The 17,461-nt window shown below is 40.9% G+C and overlaps 1 protein-coding gene across 1 annotated transcript in view; it reads right to left on the reverse strand.

The window, feature by feature from the left end:
- The window catches only part of LOC104543796 (serine/threonine-protein kinase B-raf), a gene marked incomplete at both ends in the record, with an annotated part of 46,662 nt that extends 46,436 nt beyond the window's left edge, over window positions 1-226 (reverse strand). Inside the window, one exon of the mRNA XM_010188486.1 lies at window positions 125-226. Coding sequence (XP_010186788.1) covers window positions 125-226 — 102 coding nt within the window. The remainder of the gene's footprint in view (window positions 1-124) is intronic.
- Between the last annotated feature and the right edge of the window lie 17,235 nt (window positions 227-17,461).

A 17,461-nucleotide genomic window follows, 5' to 3' on the forward strand; every position in this document is an offset into this window, starting at 1 on the left:
TCTAATACACACGGAAAATATTCTCTTTTACTACAGGTATTCTCAGTTTTAAGGTAAGATGCTTCACATAAAACTAAGACAAGACACCATTAATCTAATCATGTTCATATGAATGTAAACTTACCTCTAGATATATTGATGGTGGGTTATGCTCTCCTCCAAATTTGTCTAGCAGTGCCTCTATATGTTCTTGCGTTAATTTAATCATCTGTTTGATATTCCACACCTAAAACAGAAGATTGAAAATTTTTATAAATAGAAGGAGCCTAGAGAACCCATCCTAAAACAAATTACATTTTATTGGTATTTAATAAGAGAAGTCCATAATAAAAGTATTTTAATTATCAGTAAAAGAATACACAAAGCTATCCCTTTCCCACTGTCAGTAATATTCAGTTTGCTTCAGAGATAAACAGAAAAAACTTGAATTTGGTTTTAAAATTCAGGAACCACTGAATAAACAACTTTTAAGAATGATTTATTTTTCATGTCTATCAAAACCGTATTAAGTATTTTCCTTGCAAGACTCTGCAACCCAATTTCTACAGCACGACAAAGTTTAGCGAAGTTCAAAGCTTAAGTAATTTGCGTAAGCAACATTCACAAAACCTAGACCTTGTGTTCTATGTGAATGGGAATAGAATGTCTTTATCCTAAAGAGCACCTTCTTATATCTCAACTGCTATACTCTGTCTATTGTGCGGTGTTCTTACAGACCTTGGACACCATCTGAAGAAGACATTTACCTCTAGTGCACAGAGGGGACTTATGGCACTGTACTAACAAGCAACTCAAGCTGTTGCTCATTCTTCGCAACATCTTGAAAGAGTCAGTATTAGGACTTTGAGACTACTGTAGGTGAACAGCATAATGATTCCTAACTTACACCTAAAAAGGCAGTGAAGCACAAACTCAAACATTTAAAACAATAATGCTACACTGATCTAAGACGATACTTCATTACAACCAAATTCACAAGTTTATAGCAAGGGAAGAGGGAGGAAGAGAGGAGAATATCTTCTTAGTAGGTACTGTTACTCAGATAATTTATCAGAAAAAAATTATTATGTCCAAGTTATTAGATTCAGGATGGAAGAAATGAAGAAAACATAATCAGTGCTTCTTCCAAAGGGATCTTGAAGATTTCTGTTACCTTTTCCAGTTTAACTCTTTTCTACTTCAGATTATAATACGTACAGGTCTGGATTTACAAATCGTGACAACCCACCTCTTTAGTAAGAGAATGCAGAAAACTTCACATTCTAAAGGAGGCACCAGTACTAGGATCCAACCTAAGTTGGATCAAAACAAGCTTTACTGCGTAACTTGAGATGTTCACAACGAAACAAACTCTAAAACACAGAACTTACATTTTGCACACCACCTTATTTACCCCTTCTAATTCTAGGCATCAGTTCTTTGCCAGTAATTTCCTAAATTAAAATAATAATTGACTCACTTCTAGTCCAAGTTTTAGAACAGACACCAGAACAAAGACTGCATCAAGAAGCTAGAGTCAAGCAAAAATAGTTTGCTCAGGAACAAGTAACTCAAACTACAAGGAGTAGGGGGACACCAAAGAAAGAGTATGCTGTTCAAGTACCCTGTATGTAAATTCCCTTGAGGCAAATGTGGAAGTCAGCTTGCTTCTCAACTTGCAATCAATTCAGCACGTTGAAGCTACCACTGCCAACCAGCAGCAAAGAGAAGGATTTCTTTATTTTGCTTGTTTTTTTCAATACGGCAAGGGCAAGATGTGTGCTTGGTGAAAAGAACAAGCTTGAATCAACATAATTTCAATTACCCTGTTCAATATAAGAGTTTAAGATGTTTAATTACTGTGTAACTGGTAATGTGCTGTTAACCTGGGTGTGTATACAGAACATTCCTGGGAAACTACGGAATTACCTCAGGATTACCTTCAGATAGTTTTCATCAGTACTTAACACAACACCTATTATTCGGTCAGTCTGGCAGTTTTACCCACCAAAAGTTTTCCTTCACACGTACTGCACCACAAGCAACACCAACAATTCACAATACTTAAATGCCTGGCAATGGCTGGGAGGGAAGAAGCTGCACTGATAATGTAATCCAGAATGGCAGGAGGACTGAGGTTGGAAGGGACCTCTGGAGGTCATCTGGTCCAACCTGCTCCTCGAGCAGGTTGCCCAGAACCATATCCAGATGGCTTTTGAACATCTCCAAGGACGGAGACTGCCTCCTTGGGCAACCTGTGTCAGTGCTCAGCCACCCTCCCATTGAAGTGTTTCCTGATGTTCAGGGGGAACCTCTTGTGTTTCAGCTTGTGCCCATTTGCCTCTGTTCTTGTCACCAGGCACCACTGGAGAGAGCCTGGCTCCATCTGCCTTTCACCAACCCTTAACCATCTCTATGGCCCTTCACTGGACTCTCTCCAGCATGGCCATGTCTCCAAATACTTTTTCTGAACACTGATCATTAATAACTTCCTTGCTTACATGTTACTTTCTATTTTGTGTCCATAGCCGCAACTTTGCTTCTCTCTTCTCTTCCAGTAAAGATGCAGAACAACAAATATAACTGAGCAACACTGTGCACAACAGAAGCATGTAATTTAGGAGATGCTGGTAAGAGAATCAAACAGCCACTAATGAGGGCAGAAATCTTCATAACAAGAGCAAAAACTGAATTACAAATGAAGAAAATAGTAATAATTTAAAAATTTAAACTTACTGCTAGCTGCCAGGCTATGATAAAAATGTCTTCACCTGAAGAAGCTGAAATTAAAGTCTAATGGAAGACAACATTGCTCAGAGGAGCTGAGCAAACGGTGCCCTGAATTACCTACCTTACACATCTGTGCACTAAACCAAAAGTCTTTCCACAAGTGAGTCTTACAGGCAAACTTAATATGGATTTCTATCATCTTAGCAAGGCTAGTCACACAGCTAAAAGTACGCTGAAGGCAGAAGGAAATTTATCAAAGTCCACCATAGCAACAAATCATTACTTGTTGCTCACAGAAATGGAAAACCTATTTTGTGTGCCATATTCATCAAGAGTCTTCTGACAAGCTGAAAAAACTTTCACAAATCCAGTATCGACTACCATATTGTAACCCTAATCAAGTACGCACAAGAACACATACGCTACAGCAAATGTCCAAACTTCACAACTTCCCTTTAAGTGGCAACTTCTGCTTATTTTTACTTAGAAAAGACTTGCCTTCTGGCTTCCCATATCAGTGAATATTCTTTTACACAGGTTTTTGTGGTCCAGAGCAACCCTTAACTAGCCAGCTCCTTGAGAATCAACCCGTGTGCAAGTACACTGCATGCTGCTACGCAGGATCTACAACTACTTCAGTTCAACTGAAGGAGCTCAAGACTTTTCCTAACTGGAATTCAGAACTGGTGCCCTGTGCGAGTGACCTCATGTGATTCAAAAACTCCTGCTCTTGCACACCACAGCATCTGCCTCCCAAAAAATACACCACACCTGTGGCACTCACACAGCCAGTAGAGCCAGCAACCTCAGCCTGTCCCTCTTGTGACAGACTTGCCTGTTCAGGTAACTCATCTCAGCTACGTCTGCATCCTGTGCACCAGCCCAGCCTCGTGGACTTTGAGCCAAGACATGTCCCCATCATCTCTGTGGAAAAAACAACCTGCAACACCAGATTCTTCAGAATTACATCTCTTGAGTTCAGTAGCACTCACAGCTGTATGTAAGCGTTTCTTTCAACTGTCCAAGTGAAACCTAAAATGTACAAAAATTGCCAAGGATTTTAGTAAGTGTCTCACTCCCCACAAGCACACATATTGTAGGGCTACCTAACAACAGAGACAGCAAAACCATGAAATACAGACTCCTTTTAGCAATCAGTTATGGACCAAAGAGCTTGTTCCTAGACAGCAGAATAAAACCAAGTTTTTCAAGCTAAATGTGGACACACTAATGTCACTTCTTCCTCAAGATCTCACAGCAATCCCTTTATCCACACTTTATGCACACTTTCTCTAGAAGTAAAAGAAAACCACAGCAACCTGCTGGCCATTAAGAAAGAACAGACCTATTTTTTGTTATCCTTATGAGCACCGCACTACAGTTAATGAAACTCTACACCTGTAGGAAACCATAAAACCTCAACTGCCAACTATCTTGCAGAAATACAAAAATCAATGCCAGCCTACGAGACAGTTGCTAGAAATGTTATTGAATTCTGGAGTAAACCTGCAACGCACCCAGTACTGTCCACACGCAAGTCCAGTCCCTTCCCACAGGAAGCATCATGGCTATTTGAGACACGCTGTCTCACTGCAGTTCCACGAAAAAGCAATGAATCACTTACAGCTTGGATAACCTTATAATTTTTCCAAAAAAAGCCTCAAATAAATTTTTCTGTCTTATCTGGTAGCATTAGGTTAAGGTTATTCTCTATCACAAGAGATTAGATTTGATTCTCCTTTCAGTGCTGCTGACACAAGGAAGCTGACGCAGGCGAACACGGACACGGGCAGCCAGGAGACTGGAAACATTCCAGATACACTGGAATATATCAACTTGTATCTGCCTATTGCGGATAATTGTGCATTAATTTTGCAAATAAGCACTCCCTTGCAATGTAATAAAAATGATGACCTATTTCAAGCCAGAGGCAAGTCAGATACAGTAGAAGCCCAAATCCATTCTACTGAGGGAAGACTGTGGCTCCACAAATGTGAGGCTATAAGACACAAAGTTATTTTTGCATCCTTTGCTGCTTGTCAAAGTACGCAGTGCCCGAGATGGCACAGAGTAAACTATCTTTCATATTTTTTGCACTTGGCATCAGCACTCAAATCTTGCAGCACATCCCAACTCTGTACTCGATGATTCACATTTGGTAAAAGACATTTGAGAGTGCAAATCTATTCCGTAAAGGAAAAATGAAAGCCATCATTAGTCCAGGCACAGCATGTCCTGCACTTGGATTATCACACTTCGTGGCAATGGACAATACGTTGATAGAATCAACTAGGTCATTAAAAAAATAATCAAGCATTTGATTTGGAAACTGTTTTATAAGGAGGACAGAATGATCAATACCTATCTAACACCAGTCTGATCAGCCTCTTCAGGCTTCTTTCTTACAGGATCAATTCAACTGTTTGGTCCAGTGAGCCAGAATCCATTTTGTTAGAAAAAGCTTTAGAAAGTCATCATGTATAAGACTGTCTTTAGCTGGACTAATGTCTTAACCGACACGCAAGTGAAGTGTTGGAGTGAAGAGGCAAGAGGACATCGGCATGGGGTTAATCACTTGGCATCCCACCTTGGCATTCACATTTCAAGACACAGAGTTTGCATTTTCCCAGTTTTTTTCCTTCTTCCTGTACTTCAGGCTCTGGCTCTTCTTCATCTCTCAGTGGAAGCTTTTCTCAACTTCTCTAACTTCTTAATTACACATCCACTGTGTTAATTTTTTTACATTTTTCCTACTCTCTGCTGGCTCTTTACGCTTACTGCACTTTCAACAGTCTAAACTTTTTTGTTAAACAAGTATGAAAAATGTCAACAGCTGAAAAACCTTGAATTGAAAACCAGCTTACACAAATGACATCAACATCCACACTGAGGCTGCCTTTCCTAGTTTATCTTCTCCAACTTTTTATTAATGCTGGTGAACCATTTTTACTGCAGCTCCTTTACAATGTCTGAGATACGAACTTTGACAGTGTATTTTCACTGTTGGCTAGCTTGACAGTTCAGAATGAGACTGGTAAAATTTACAACCACAGCATACTAAATAAGTTGTGGACAACAATATCTACAAAAGTTACTGCAGCCAAGAGAAAAATTATCTAGCATCTCTTTTTTTCCACAAAAGTCTATGAACAGATCTTTCTAGACTGATGAAGAACGGCCTTGATGAAGATGTACAATAGGACATTCAAGAAGGAAAATCCTCAAGAAGAGGTACAACATTTTTCGCACCGTCCTGTCTGATGACTGGGATCATAACTAGGTCAGCTAATACAGTAACAGACATCTGCAGTAGGCACAGTAGTTAGTAAAATATTTAAAAGGCTTCAGGATGAAAGCTATTTTCCGTTTAACAGGTAACATTTTTTAGGAAAGAAAGGCCAATTCTTAGCCCCCCACCATAATCAGTAATGCAAGTTTTCACCTGTGTCTGTTGTGACACCGTCACTTAAGAAAAAAAAAAAAGGCACCAAAACCAAACCAAACACCCAAAAACTCTCTCCATACTCCAAAAAACTAGGAAGCATCTGATGAAGTTAATGCTCAAATACCTTCTTTGAAGACTTAGCAGCAGAAGCTCTATTGAAAAAGACAAGTGGAAGACTAACTCTGCGATTCAAAGATAAACACATTCAATAAAGACTTGATTCCTTTACCAGAGGACTTTCACCACCCGAAATCCTGGTATTAGTAACACTTAGTTTTTACTTGATATTCTTGCATCTCTCATTGATTTGCAAACGATCAGTTGCAACTGAGAGCAATCCATGTCTTTTCATTTGTTTAATTCTCAACACAAATTGAATTGCTCATCATTCAGCTCTACTCTTAAAGCAGAATAAACAGCCTTTCAGCTCAGTCTGCTGTGTCTTTGCCTCTTAAGTTGCCTCCTCTTTAACAACAGGAATTCAGACTTCAAATGTTCCTTACTTCCTGTATAAACTGTAAGGGATAAAGCTCAGTAAAATCTACCTCTGTTACAGCACCAAGCAGTTTCTCCATAAGAACAAAGTCACTGAAAGCCTCAGGCAGCAGTTGCTTTGCAGCTTGCAGCAACCTAGAAGGTGGTGCAATTACCCCATAGTCCTGGGCTATTTACCCCTGCTCCCTTTCTTCCTTCCTTCTTCTTCAGAACTTAAAACCTTTGGCCGAACCATTTCAGCACAATAAACAAGCAGAAAATTCTCCTTTGTCAAGAGTAGTTTTCTGCCAGTCTGGTGTGTCGAAACAGCTCGGGAAAGGACCCAGTGACCACCTGAGATGGTGCAAAAAGTCACCTTTCCTCTCTCTGGCCCACAGGGAAGTGATTGACCCTCTACTCTGCTCTGGTGAGACCCCACCTGCAGTACTGCATCCAGTTCTAGGGCCCCCAATATAAGAAGGGCACCGAGCTGTTGCAGCAGGTCCAGAGGAGGACCATGAAGATGATCAGAGGGCTGGAGCACCTCCCCTGCGAGGACAGAGAGAGTTGGGGCTGTTCAGCCTGGAGAAGAGAAGCCTCTGGGGGGACCTTATTGTGGCCTTCCAGTTCCTGAAGGGGGCTTACAGGAAAGCAGCAGAGGGACTTTTTACAAGGGCAGGTAGCAATAGAACAAGGAGGAATGGTTTTAAACTGGAAGAGGGGAGATTTAGCTTAGATATTAGGAAGAAATTCTTTCCTCTGAGGGTGGTGGGGCACTGGCACAGGTTGCTGAGGGAAGCTGTGGATGCCCCCTCCCTGGAAGTGTTCAGGGCCAGGTTGGACAGGGCTTTGGGCAACCTGGTCTGGTGGGAGGTGTCCCTGCCCATGGCTGGGGTTGGACTGGATGAGCTTTAAGGTCCCTTCCAACCCAAACCATTCTGTGATTCTATGATTCAGGCTACCATGAAGCAGCAGCCTTCCTGTTTAAGTTTCAATTCTCTTTCATTCCATCACTTGCCATCTTTGCTGCTTGCTGCTAAGTAGAATTTGCCTCCAAGCACTATAAAAAGGAAAGTTAACAAATGCTTTTTACCACAGTAGAACAGCAGAGTGTGAAAAATAAGAGATGTCTGTATCCTTCCCTTAAATCATTAACCACCAGTTGCACGGCTTGCTTTGATCTAACTAAATCTTCAATTCCACATTCCTCAAGGCTTTTGTGTTGCATTACTACTAGTCCCTTTTATTCACTTTGGTACTAACTCAGTAGTCATGAGGATCACGCACAGATCAAGTTCTGGTACAAGTTACTGTATTTATATCTATGAATTTTACAATTTCTCCCTAGACTGAGGAATTCCTAGTCTAGTCTAGGGAGAAGTTGTTAAATTCATAAATGTAAAAATAAAGTTTTAAAAATCCATATTTTTATTAACTTAAGATTTAAGAACATAGTTGTGCTTTAGAGAGATAACTACCACAGACTCTCAACAAGTGTTAAATCCATACAGCAGTGAAATTTTTTAAAAAAGACTATCATGCGTGCAGCAGACTGTTTCTCCGCATACCTTAAGCTGAAGACAAGTCATTTTTGTAATGGAAAGCAAGCAGCCAACCAGCTAATTACAATAATTGCCTATAAGAACCAAATGCTGGTGAGCAGAGCTCTTGCACAGCTTGGATCACATTAATTAAAACGACAAAACAAATAAACTCAGTCTCGGCTGAACTACAGAACTTCTTCTGCTCTCTCCTTGCCAGAGCACACAATTAATTAGACTATCCAGAAGAGATAATCAGAACCTATTTAAAAGTTCATGTTATCAATCCATGACATAATTTGTTACACGCTTTGCAATATTCTGCCACTAAACTATTACTACACCGTGCAGGTGCTTCCTACCAACTGGTTAGAAAAATGTAAGAGACAGCTGGAATTGCCAAGCACAAATATGTTCTGTTTGTTCAGAAATATATATCTGTGAACCAATCAAGTAACTGAGGTACCCCATTTTATCACAAACAGGTCTCAAAACCTGAAACGAATGTACTTGGTTTTTTATTAGTAAAGCACAAGTACTTTGCTCCAAATCACAGAAAACTGTCACAAATAGAAACTGCCACAGAAACAAGATTCTCCTAAATGGCATTTTGTGTTCCACTCAGCAGACCATGCTGCCTTAGTAATCCTGCTACCAACACGAAAATGAAATAATTTAAAAGGTAGAACTGGCTCCTTGCCACTCATTGTAGGATTAGGAAAGTTAAAAGAAAAATCCAAACTGAGATACAACAGCTACCATGAAAGGATGTTGAAAACAAACATCCAGTTTAGAAAACTGAAAAACCCCACTGAAAAAGATGTTTTCATTTGACTCAGTCAAAGCTTAGCTGATCAAACTGGAGAACTATTTAGTACATAAAACCTGCTGCAAGACTTACAACCTACAACTACTGAATCTAGAGACCAAAAAAAGTTACTTCAATTTTAAACGATGTATGTAAGCTTAAAAACAACAGAAGAGACTTAATTAGCACTTACAAAATGTATTCTAGCAAAATTATGAGAATGCTTAAAGAAATCCTTTCTGAAAGCTACCTCAGATGATGCTTGTATTGGGTTTCTGCAAGGGGTTTTGGTTTTTTGGCAGCAGGGGACAGGCTATGGGGATAGCTCCTGTCAGAAGCTGCTAGAAGCTCCCCTGGCTCTAATGTCAGACCCACCTCTGACCAGGGCCAAGCCAATCAGCACCTCTGAAAATGATGTATTTAAGAAGGGCGCAGTGCATGGCCCACCCTCTCTTGCTCCCAGCCTGACCAGTGCAGCCCCCACTTAAGCTCAAGCCCCACTGCAGCTTCAGCCCGAGAGCCAGGAACTCTTTGAGAGCCAGCAGAAAAAACCTGCAGCACAGAAAACAGTGGGATGTGAGGAGAAGAACCGTGCAGACACCAAGGTTGGTGAAGAAAGAAAAGAAAGGGGGAAGGAGGTGCACCGGAGCAGAGCTTCCAATGCAAAGACAGGTCGTCCCACCTGCAGCCCATGGAGATTCAGTGGTGGAGAAGAGGTTCACATGAGAAGGTGGCTACCGCCAAAGAGGCCATGACTCCATGGGACATTGTGCTGGAGCAGTCTGTGGGAGGAACTGCACCATGCAGAAGGGAAGCTCACACTGGAGCAGTTTGTGAGGAAGCTGCAGCCATGGGCAGACCCACAGAGGGGTGCATGGAGGACTGTCTCTCATGGGAGAGGTGCCAGGTGGAAGGAGAGGAAGAATAAGAGCCCTCTCTAAACCCGAAGAGGACTAATCAGCAGCAACTGCATGGGATAAAGTGACTGCATATCCCATATCCGTACCTCTGCACTGGGGAAGGAGGTGATGAGCCCAGGAGGAAGGGAGGGGCAGCAAAGTTGTTTGACTTTAAGACCTGGTTGTATCTCTTATGATTCTACTCTGACACTACTGGTAACAAATGAAATTCTTCTGTTTTCTCCCCACTTTGAGTGTGTCTTTTGCCTGTGACCAGAAGGGGTGAGTGAACCCTCCCTGTCCTTTGTCTCAGTCACAATCTCTTCATTATACTTTCTTCTCCTCATCTCACCAAGGTGGGAAGAAGTGAGCAAGTGGCCTCCTGCTGCTCAGTTGCCCACTGGGCTTAAACCACAACAACACTAAAGACTTGCACTTAAAATCTACATTACTTCCAACTAATTAGAGAGAATGCTTGACCTATTAAGATTTAATGAATAAGTTTACAAAACCAGTTCAAAGACTGAGGCACCAATATACAACCATCCAGTTCCAAACACCAAGGTGCTACCAACTTACCAACTACTTAAAGTAGCTTTTTATCTCACGTTGATTTTGCAGTGCTTCCCAAACACCATTAGTAAATAACTAGTACTAGAGACTGAAAAACTAGACACGCTACTCAGAATTCAGAAATGCACACCCTCTAAACAATCCTTTTACTTGAAATAAAGTTTAAGAAAAAAACACCTTACCAAGTCTGTGCTCCAAGTGTCAGAAAATGTTGACTGAACACAATTTAACTGCGTTTGAAAACGATTTGCTATTTACCAGTGCATTTAACAATACCTTTACTAATTACTATACTGTTTAAGGGGCCTAAGTGTGTAACAGATGAAGACATTAGAGCTGCTATGTCCCTTTTTACAGTTAAAAAAAAAAATCCTAGCCACTTAGTTACACAACACGTCTTTAAACTGTAAGTACATTTTGTTCATTAACAACCCTACTTGCTTGCCTCCTAGATGAAAGATTTTAAAGGAAGTTGGTACCCTTCATGTAGAAATTGAACTGCCTCTTTATATGAAGTTTTGTGCGGGTTTACTGGGAGAACTGACAAAAATATTTCACTTGATCAGAACCTTCGAAAAATAGAAGCTGCCTTTGGTGCCCAGACACACTCCTCTGATCTCCTGAATTCAGTATCAATAGCGTGGAGAATTCTTTTGATACGGAGCACTACAGCTGCACCGCACAAGCAGCTTCGTTTTGAAGGGAGAGCAGGTTTTGTTTCCTGATCTTCCATGTCCAGGTTGGTTGGGGAGTGTCATGGGAGGGTATCAGCACTGCTCCCTGAAAACTCCTGCCTGAACCAACAGCACCTTCAGACAACAGGAATGGCTACAAATTAGAGCTTTGCCTGTTCCACCCTTTTTTGCTAGGGTCCACATTCATGAAATGTCCTCAGAAACAGAAGAAAGGCAGGCACGGTTGCCGCTCCTTCAAAACACACTAATGCTAAAATGGAGTAACAAGCCAAATGTCTGCAGCAAGGGGTTTAAACAGGAAAAAAAAAAAAAGAAGAAGACAAGACATGTAATTCCGCATCAAGCAACCTTGTTTAACTTGAGCACTGGTCACAGAAGAGGAAATCAGTTGCATAAATACGTATTTCATCATTTTGGAAAGAAGCTGTGCGCAGGAGGGAAGATTAGGAGGATTCCATTGTACGCCCAAAAAGCTCAACAGCAACTGGAATAAAAAAAAACCTGAGGCAAAGAAACACATATATTGTGTACTGACTTCTGTACTCTGCAAGGGCTACGAGAAAGTAGCTGTGTTCTCACACACAGATGTGTGAACAGTTGAAAATTATGAAAACCATCTCACACCTCAAAAACCTAAATATTGTACCTACAACTCTCACGTGGTCAAAGCTGCTGAAAAAGTATGCTTAATACACAAGAAGCTCATAGAGGACCTTCATGTCCTTGGCACATTGGCAAAACTATGGCACGTAATCATATTTCGGTGAAAGGTACATTCATGAGTAATACAGAGATGCCACGTAAGATTGGAACAGCCTAGCGTGAGTAAACTCAGGACCACAAAGATCTAACGCTGGCAAGTCCAGCTAAGGAAGCCTCAGATGAACAAGACTTCTTACTCAAATATAAAACATTAAGGCCAGTGTAGTTTCGTGGGACAAAGATTATCTTAAAAGAAAATTAAAATTAAAAATAAATTAACAATCCACCATACTACTCTCCCTAACCACACTCCTTCTGGCTCCTGCCTTGCAGGAGTTTTGGACCTCATTGGGTGCCACGTTGAGGAGATTCAGCTCACACTGCAAAAGCAAGGCCAATTTCCTTCAGCATTTGTGAACTGAATCAACTCAGGAAAGGACCTACATGGTACTACCTTGGCCCAAGGGAGTAGATCTGAGGGGCCAGACACAGGTACAAGAGACAGCAAAACTTCCCCTCTGGGTGGCAGAGCACCATCATATTGACTTCAGAGTAACTGCAGGAGCAGGGAGCAGCATCAACCACCAGAGACTATGGTTACGACGGAGCACTTCTACTACATGGGAGCACTTCTGCTACATCGTACATTACACTGCTCTTAATCAAACTTACATGAAACTTATGCTTGGTCAAAAAAGGTCACCAAAACCACTTTTAAACCTGAAATACATTCTGTGTAAGGCTGGATTGGAAGAGAATTAGCAATTTCATGATCATTTTAAATCTTCTATTTCCCTTGGAGGTACAAATAAAATAGTATTTCCTTATAATGGAAGTTCCCTCTAAAATCTTTCATGGAGTCAAATTTTCTAAAGGTACAATAATTAATTAAAGTGAACTACAGATTCGTTACCAAATAGAAAAATAAAGTGAAATACTGGTAATTTAAGGAAATCAGCGTTTTTTTCAGTTTGTTTTAAAAAAATAGCTACCATCAAAAGATACTGATATAAGAGGAAAAAAAAATCTCATTTCGTCCACAGCATTTTTAACTACATGCAACAAAGGAACTGCCTTTCCTGGCTAAGCAAGTGTCAAGAAGGATATTATTAGAACAGCTTTAAAAATAAGACGCCTTTGAGTTTAACAACTACAACAAAATACAAACGGAAATAGCAAGAGTGGCTTAAGGAACAACATAAATTAACAATAAGCTCAGTACTAAACACTTTGTATCCAACCAGGTTGTGGCTATCCACAGAGACAAGAAACGAGCCTCCTGAGAAACCAAAACTTCAAAAGAAGCTGCTACTACTCTATTAAGCAAGTTTTGTGAAATCAAACAAGCTACCACAGGACAGAGCTGTTAATCCTATTACCTTTTGGGAAAAACTTTGTAAGCAGAAGTTTCTTTAATATCCCCACTAAACTTAAGTATTTCAAGGTTGCATTCTAATGTCTGACCTACCCGGCCTCAAATAAATCCCAAAGAACCTAAGGAAAAAAAGACGAGAGGTTACCAAAGTCGTTGTATTTTCTACACCTGGCTGAACTTTCCCCCATCACTTCTGACATACGTTTGCCTGTGAAGGTGACAGAATCTATTAACGGACATTTTATAATAAGTGAAATAAGTCTATTTTCATGCTTCACTGTACCTAGCCATGCAGGTCCAATGGTAACATGAAAACATCTCCTCTGCTACCATTTAAACTCGCTACTTCTTGCGGTAATCATCACAAGCCTGGAAAGCAAGTTGTTTGCATTCTCCTTTGCATCATATCTGACAATTTCCATTTCTTTTATGTTTATAAAACACTTTTAAAATTCTTTTTTGTTGTTTAACCTCAGGGGTTTTTTTCAGTCTTCCCTCAAAGCTCTGACCTTCTAGACTTCAGACCACTGCTGCTACTCTTCTCTGGACTCTCCTCAGCTAGACCATGTATTTCGTGAAGCTGTGACCCCAAGTCAGACACAGCATTCAGCCAAGGCCCTTCCTGTGCGAAGCAAAACAAAATGACCATTTCATTTCTCTTTTGAGATATAATCCTGCAAAATATTAGCTGAATATGAAGCATCTTGTAGCTGAAGTTGAACTTGTCCTCACAATTAAACAGGATGTCGTTCACAGACCATAAAGTTAGCTCTATCACTGAACACAAATGTAATGAAACATAATTGAGATTCAATATAAAGCATACTCCCAAAACTACAACAGCAATGAAGTAAAGAAATGTTTATATTGTTTCAACTTTCCAAATAAGCAGAACCTCTAATTGTAAACTCTTCAGCGAAACAGAAACTTGAAAACTATTCGAATTGCCAGCACGATAGGCTCCCTAAATGTTACTGCAACAAAAACAACCCCAGTTTTCCTTGGTGTACCTACATTACTTTATGAGAACCCACCACTTATTTTTTATTATAAGTTAAGAGGCGCCTTTTCATTCTATGCATTTTATTCTTCTTCTTAAATCTGTTTCATAAGATTAAGGTTTCTAAATATATAACTAATATTCATGCAGGATAAACTCCAGCACTGCCACCTAAAAAACAACCAACCGTCCAACAGCTCAGGCCCTCACTTCACAATCTTCAAAGTCATTTTCATCTTCCAAAGAGCAGTTCAGGGCACAAAGCTCCAAGTACAGAAAATCCCATTTGAATTATTTAATATTGGTGTAAATAATCTCTAGCAACAAGAGCAGAGCCTTTCCTCCCAGCTGTCACACACTCCTTACTATATCAACAACCCTGTAATACTCTGAAAACCTTCCATCCAAACAGTCTCTTGTCCCAAAAATCCATCCTGGGGAAGAAGCCAACCTACGTGGCTCCAGACGCCAGCACTCATCCTCGGCCTCCCAACACAGCAACTCAACGGCGAGCAGAGGAAACCTGCTAAATTCACTTGCCCCTATTCTTCCACATCCTTATGCCTCCAAGGAATACCTATTTTCTAAGTGTACTATATGAGTGACAGGCAACTGCTCTTCCTAATCCTGACTTGTATTATACATACATACATACATACATACATATATATATATAAAGTTTTTGCAATTATTATATTCTTATGTAATGTCTTCATTATTAGAAGAAAATTCTTAGCATCATCAGTTAGGCTACTGAGGAAAATTCTAAAGCACTAAATTCATTATTTGATTAAAAACTGGCCATGAGTTGAACAATATGGCTTAAATTTGTTTTTCAAAACCCCTGCCCTTGAGCTCATAAGCTACGCTGATGCAGCTGTAACCAACACAGAGCACTCGATTATGATCTTGATACAGAAAACCTCTTTCACCAGAGGGATCCCACTTCCAAGTTTGTATACGACTACTTTAAGGTCTGTCAGAAATTCTTGTTGTCCTCCTCCCTTCTAAAACCAGAAACTGAGTGTAAAACTGAAGGTTTTCTACTGGAAACCAGGACTACATTTCCTGAAAGATTATAGAGAACTAAAACCTTCCCAGGTATCTCCTCAAAATAAGTGAGGTTATGCCCCTTGACGGGCTTCCACAGCAGAGTTACTTTTAAAGCTTATATTTACCTTGTCTTGAAGGAATGAAATAAACCCTAGAACATGTACTTGTGCTAGAGCCGTAAGTCAGTTAGAACAACTTCAGTATTTCTCTGACTTATGTCACTTTGAATTTGCATTACACTTTACGTTGGCTTGTTTTAGTATTACAGATACTTTCCATTTTACCTGTATCAGCAATTTTTTGGTCTTGCACTCTACTAAAATTACAGGTTTAGGTGAAGTAATAGGTGTACTTATAGAGTAAACAAAATTTATTACTCGTGACTTGAGGAAGAACTAACTAACTAAACTACAAAACCACATCACAAAATCAAAATCCTAGCACCAGCTCTGCCTTAGACCTGCGTGTTTCAGTATTTCCAATTTTTAAGAAGTCTGCTTTTAAATAATACAGGAATACCCCCACACACCTTCTAATCTTGAATATATGCACCCATATGTGCAACGTACCAACCTCTCTGGTTGGCAGGTGTTTCAGATACCAGGCTGCGTCTCTCTCACATGGTGATGCAAGATATTCAGGACGGGGGAAGAAGCAGCTACACTATGAAATTTACCATTTAGAGTAAAATCTAGTGAACTGATACATGCTAAAGGATTTTTGAAGTTTAAGTTCAGCGGCTTCACAAACACGTCCCCTGGTATGAAAATTGATTTCTTAAAAAATTCTTACCTCCTGCCCCTGCTTTCCCCTCTCCTCTCTTTTGCACTGCAGTTTATTTACTCAGCTCAGCTGTACTGATGTTACTGTTTCAAGGGTCACAACATAAACTAGTTATTGAAATAATTCCACAAAAATCTGGGGGTTTTATGGCAGAAACAACTGAAAAATTCAGTTCCACGCACAGCTGCACCAGCACAATCCAGGCGATACAGGTCAGCAAGAAGCTTTTTAAACTACTTTTGCTGCTGAAAGAAAGCATTTATTAAACTCTACTCTTCAGGTATTTAGGTTTCTCCACCAGCTGAGAGTTTCTCCTTACTCAGGAAAGTTAAGACTGGACTTGCATTACTCAAAGCATTTAATCGCCCTGCCGGTTAGGTGTAAAATACACGTGTACTGCTGAGTTTTGCCTCCTTCAGCAAGAAAGCCAGTAGCTCCTTCAGATAAGGGAATCAATCTCACCTCTCACAAACACTGATAGGGACAGACTCCCTCCCGATTTCTCCTTTTTGGCCACCTACCCAGCAGAAGCTCTAGCACTTGTTAAACTTCTCAACTCATTAATTCCACTATGATCCACTCTGCTACTAATAAATAAAATGGATTTTTAAAATAGTCTTTTTCTGTGGAGCTGGGACTCAAACTGCACCCCTTTGTGAGCTGATGACTGATGCCAGCTCATTTTCCCTGTTGGAGGCTCTTCCCCCCAGAGCAGCAAGGAGCTGTTACCTGGTGGGCTAAGCACCTCAAAGGGCCACAAGACTCGCTCGCAGATAAGAGGCCCCGTACCGATTACACAGACATGCTCGGGAAAGCTGAGCTGAAATAATCTCCAGCAACTAACGCTGGGAACGAGAAGGCAGAGCTTCTGGCATCTGTATTTACCTCCAGAACAGACTCGATGCATGGCATTTGGCAGTTTATTCTGACTGCGATGCCTACAGCATTCGAATCCGCAAAACACCTTGTGTTGTTACGGCACATTTTATTCCACCTTCTGAAAACAATCTCCAAAGCGCTGGCAACTTACAATTTAACCCTAGCAAAACCGGTAGTACCGCTGGCTCTCCGTGGGTTCGGGAAGTTAAGTAATATGCCCCAAAACACAGAAAGTATGGGAGAGAGACACAAACCAGAGGCCTGACATCCCCAGCGCTTGCACAGAGCCCTGCCCGTTAACATTTCCCCAGACTCCCCGTGTAGAAACGGCGAGCTGGGCCAACGCCCGCAGAAGGAACCGTACCCAACCCCGGGTTTAACACATATTTCGAGCGTTTCAAAACCACCGGGGGAAACCGATTACAAAACCCCCACGGCAGAGCGTTGCCGGCCACAGCCGCCAGGTAACAGCCAGCGCGGCACTGGGGGCACGGAGCCGGGCTCGTCTAAAACCGGACCGCGGCC

This window comes from Mesitornis unicolor, unplaced genomic scaffold, assembly GCF_000695765.1.
Source record: "Mesitornis unicolor isolate BGI_N332 unplaced genomic scaffold, ASM69576v1 scaffold860, whole genome shotgun sequence".
NCBI classification, from domain to species: Eukaryota; Metazoa; Chordata; class Aves; order Mesitornithiformes; family Mesitornithidae; genus Mesitornis; species Mesitornis unicolor.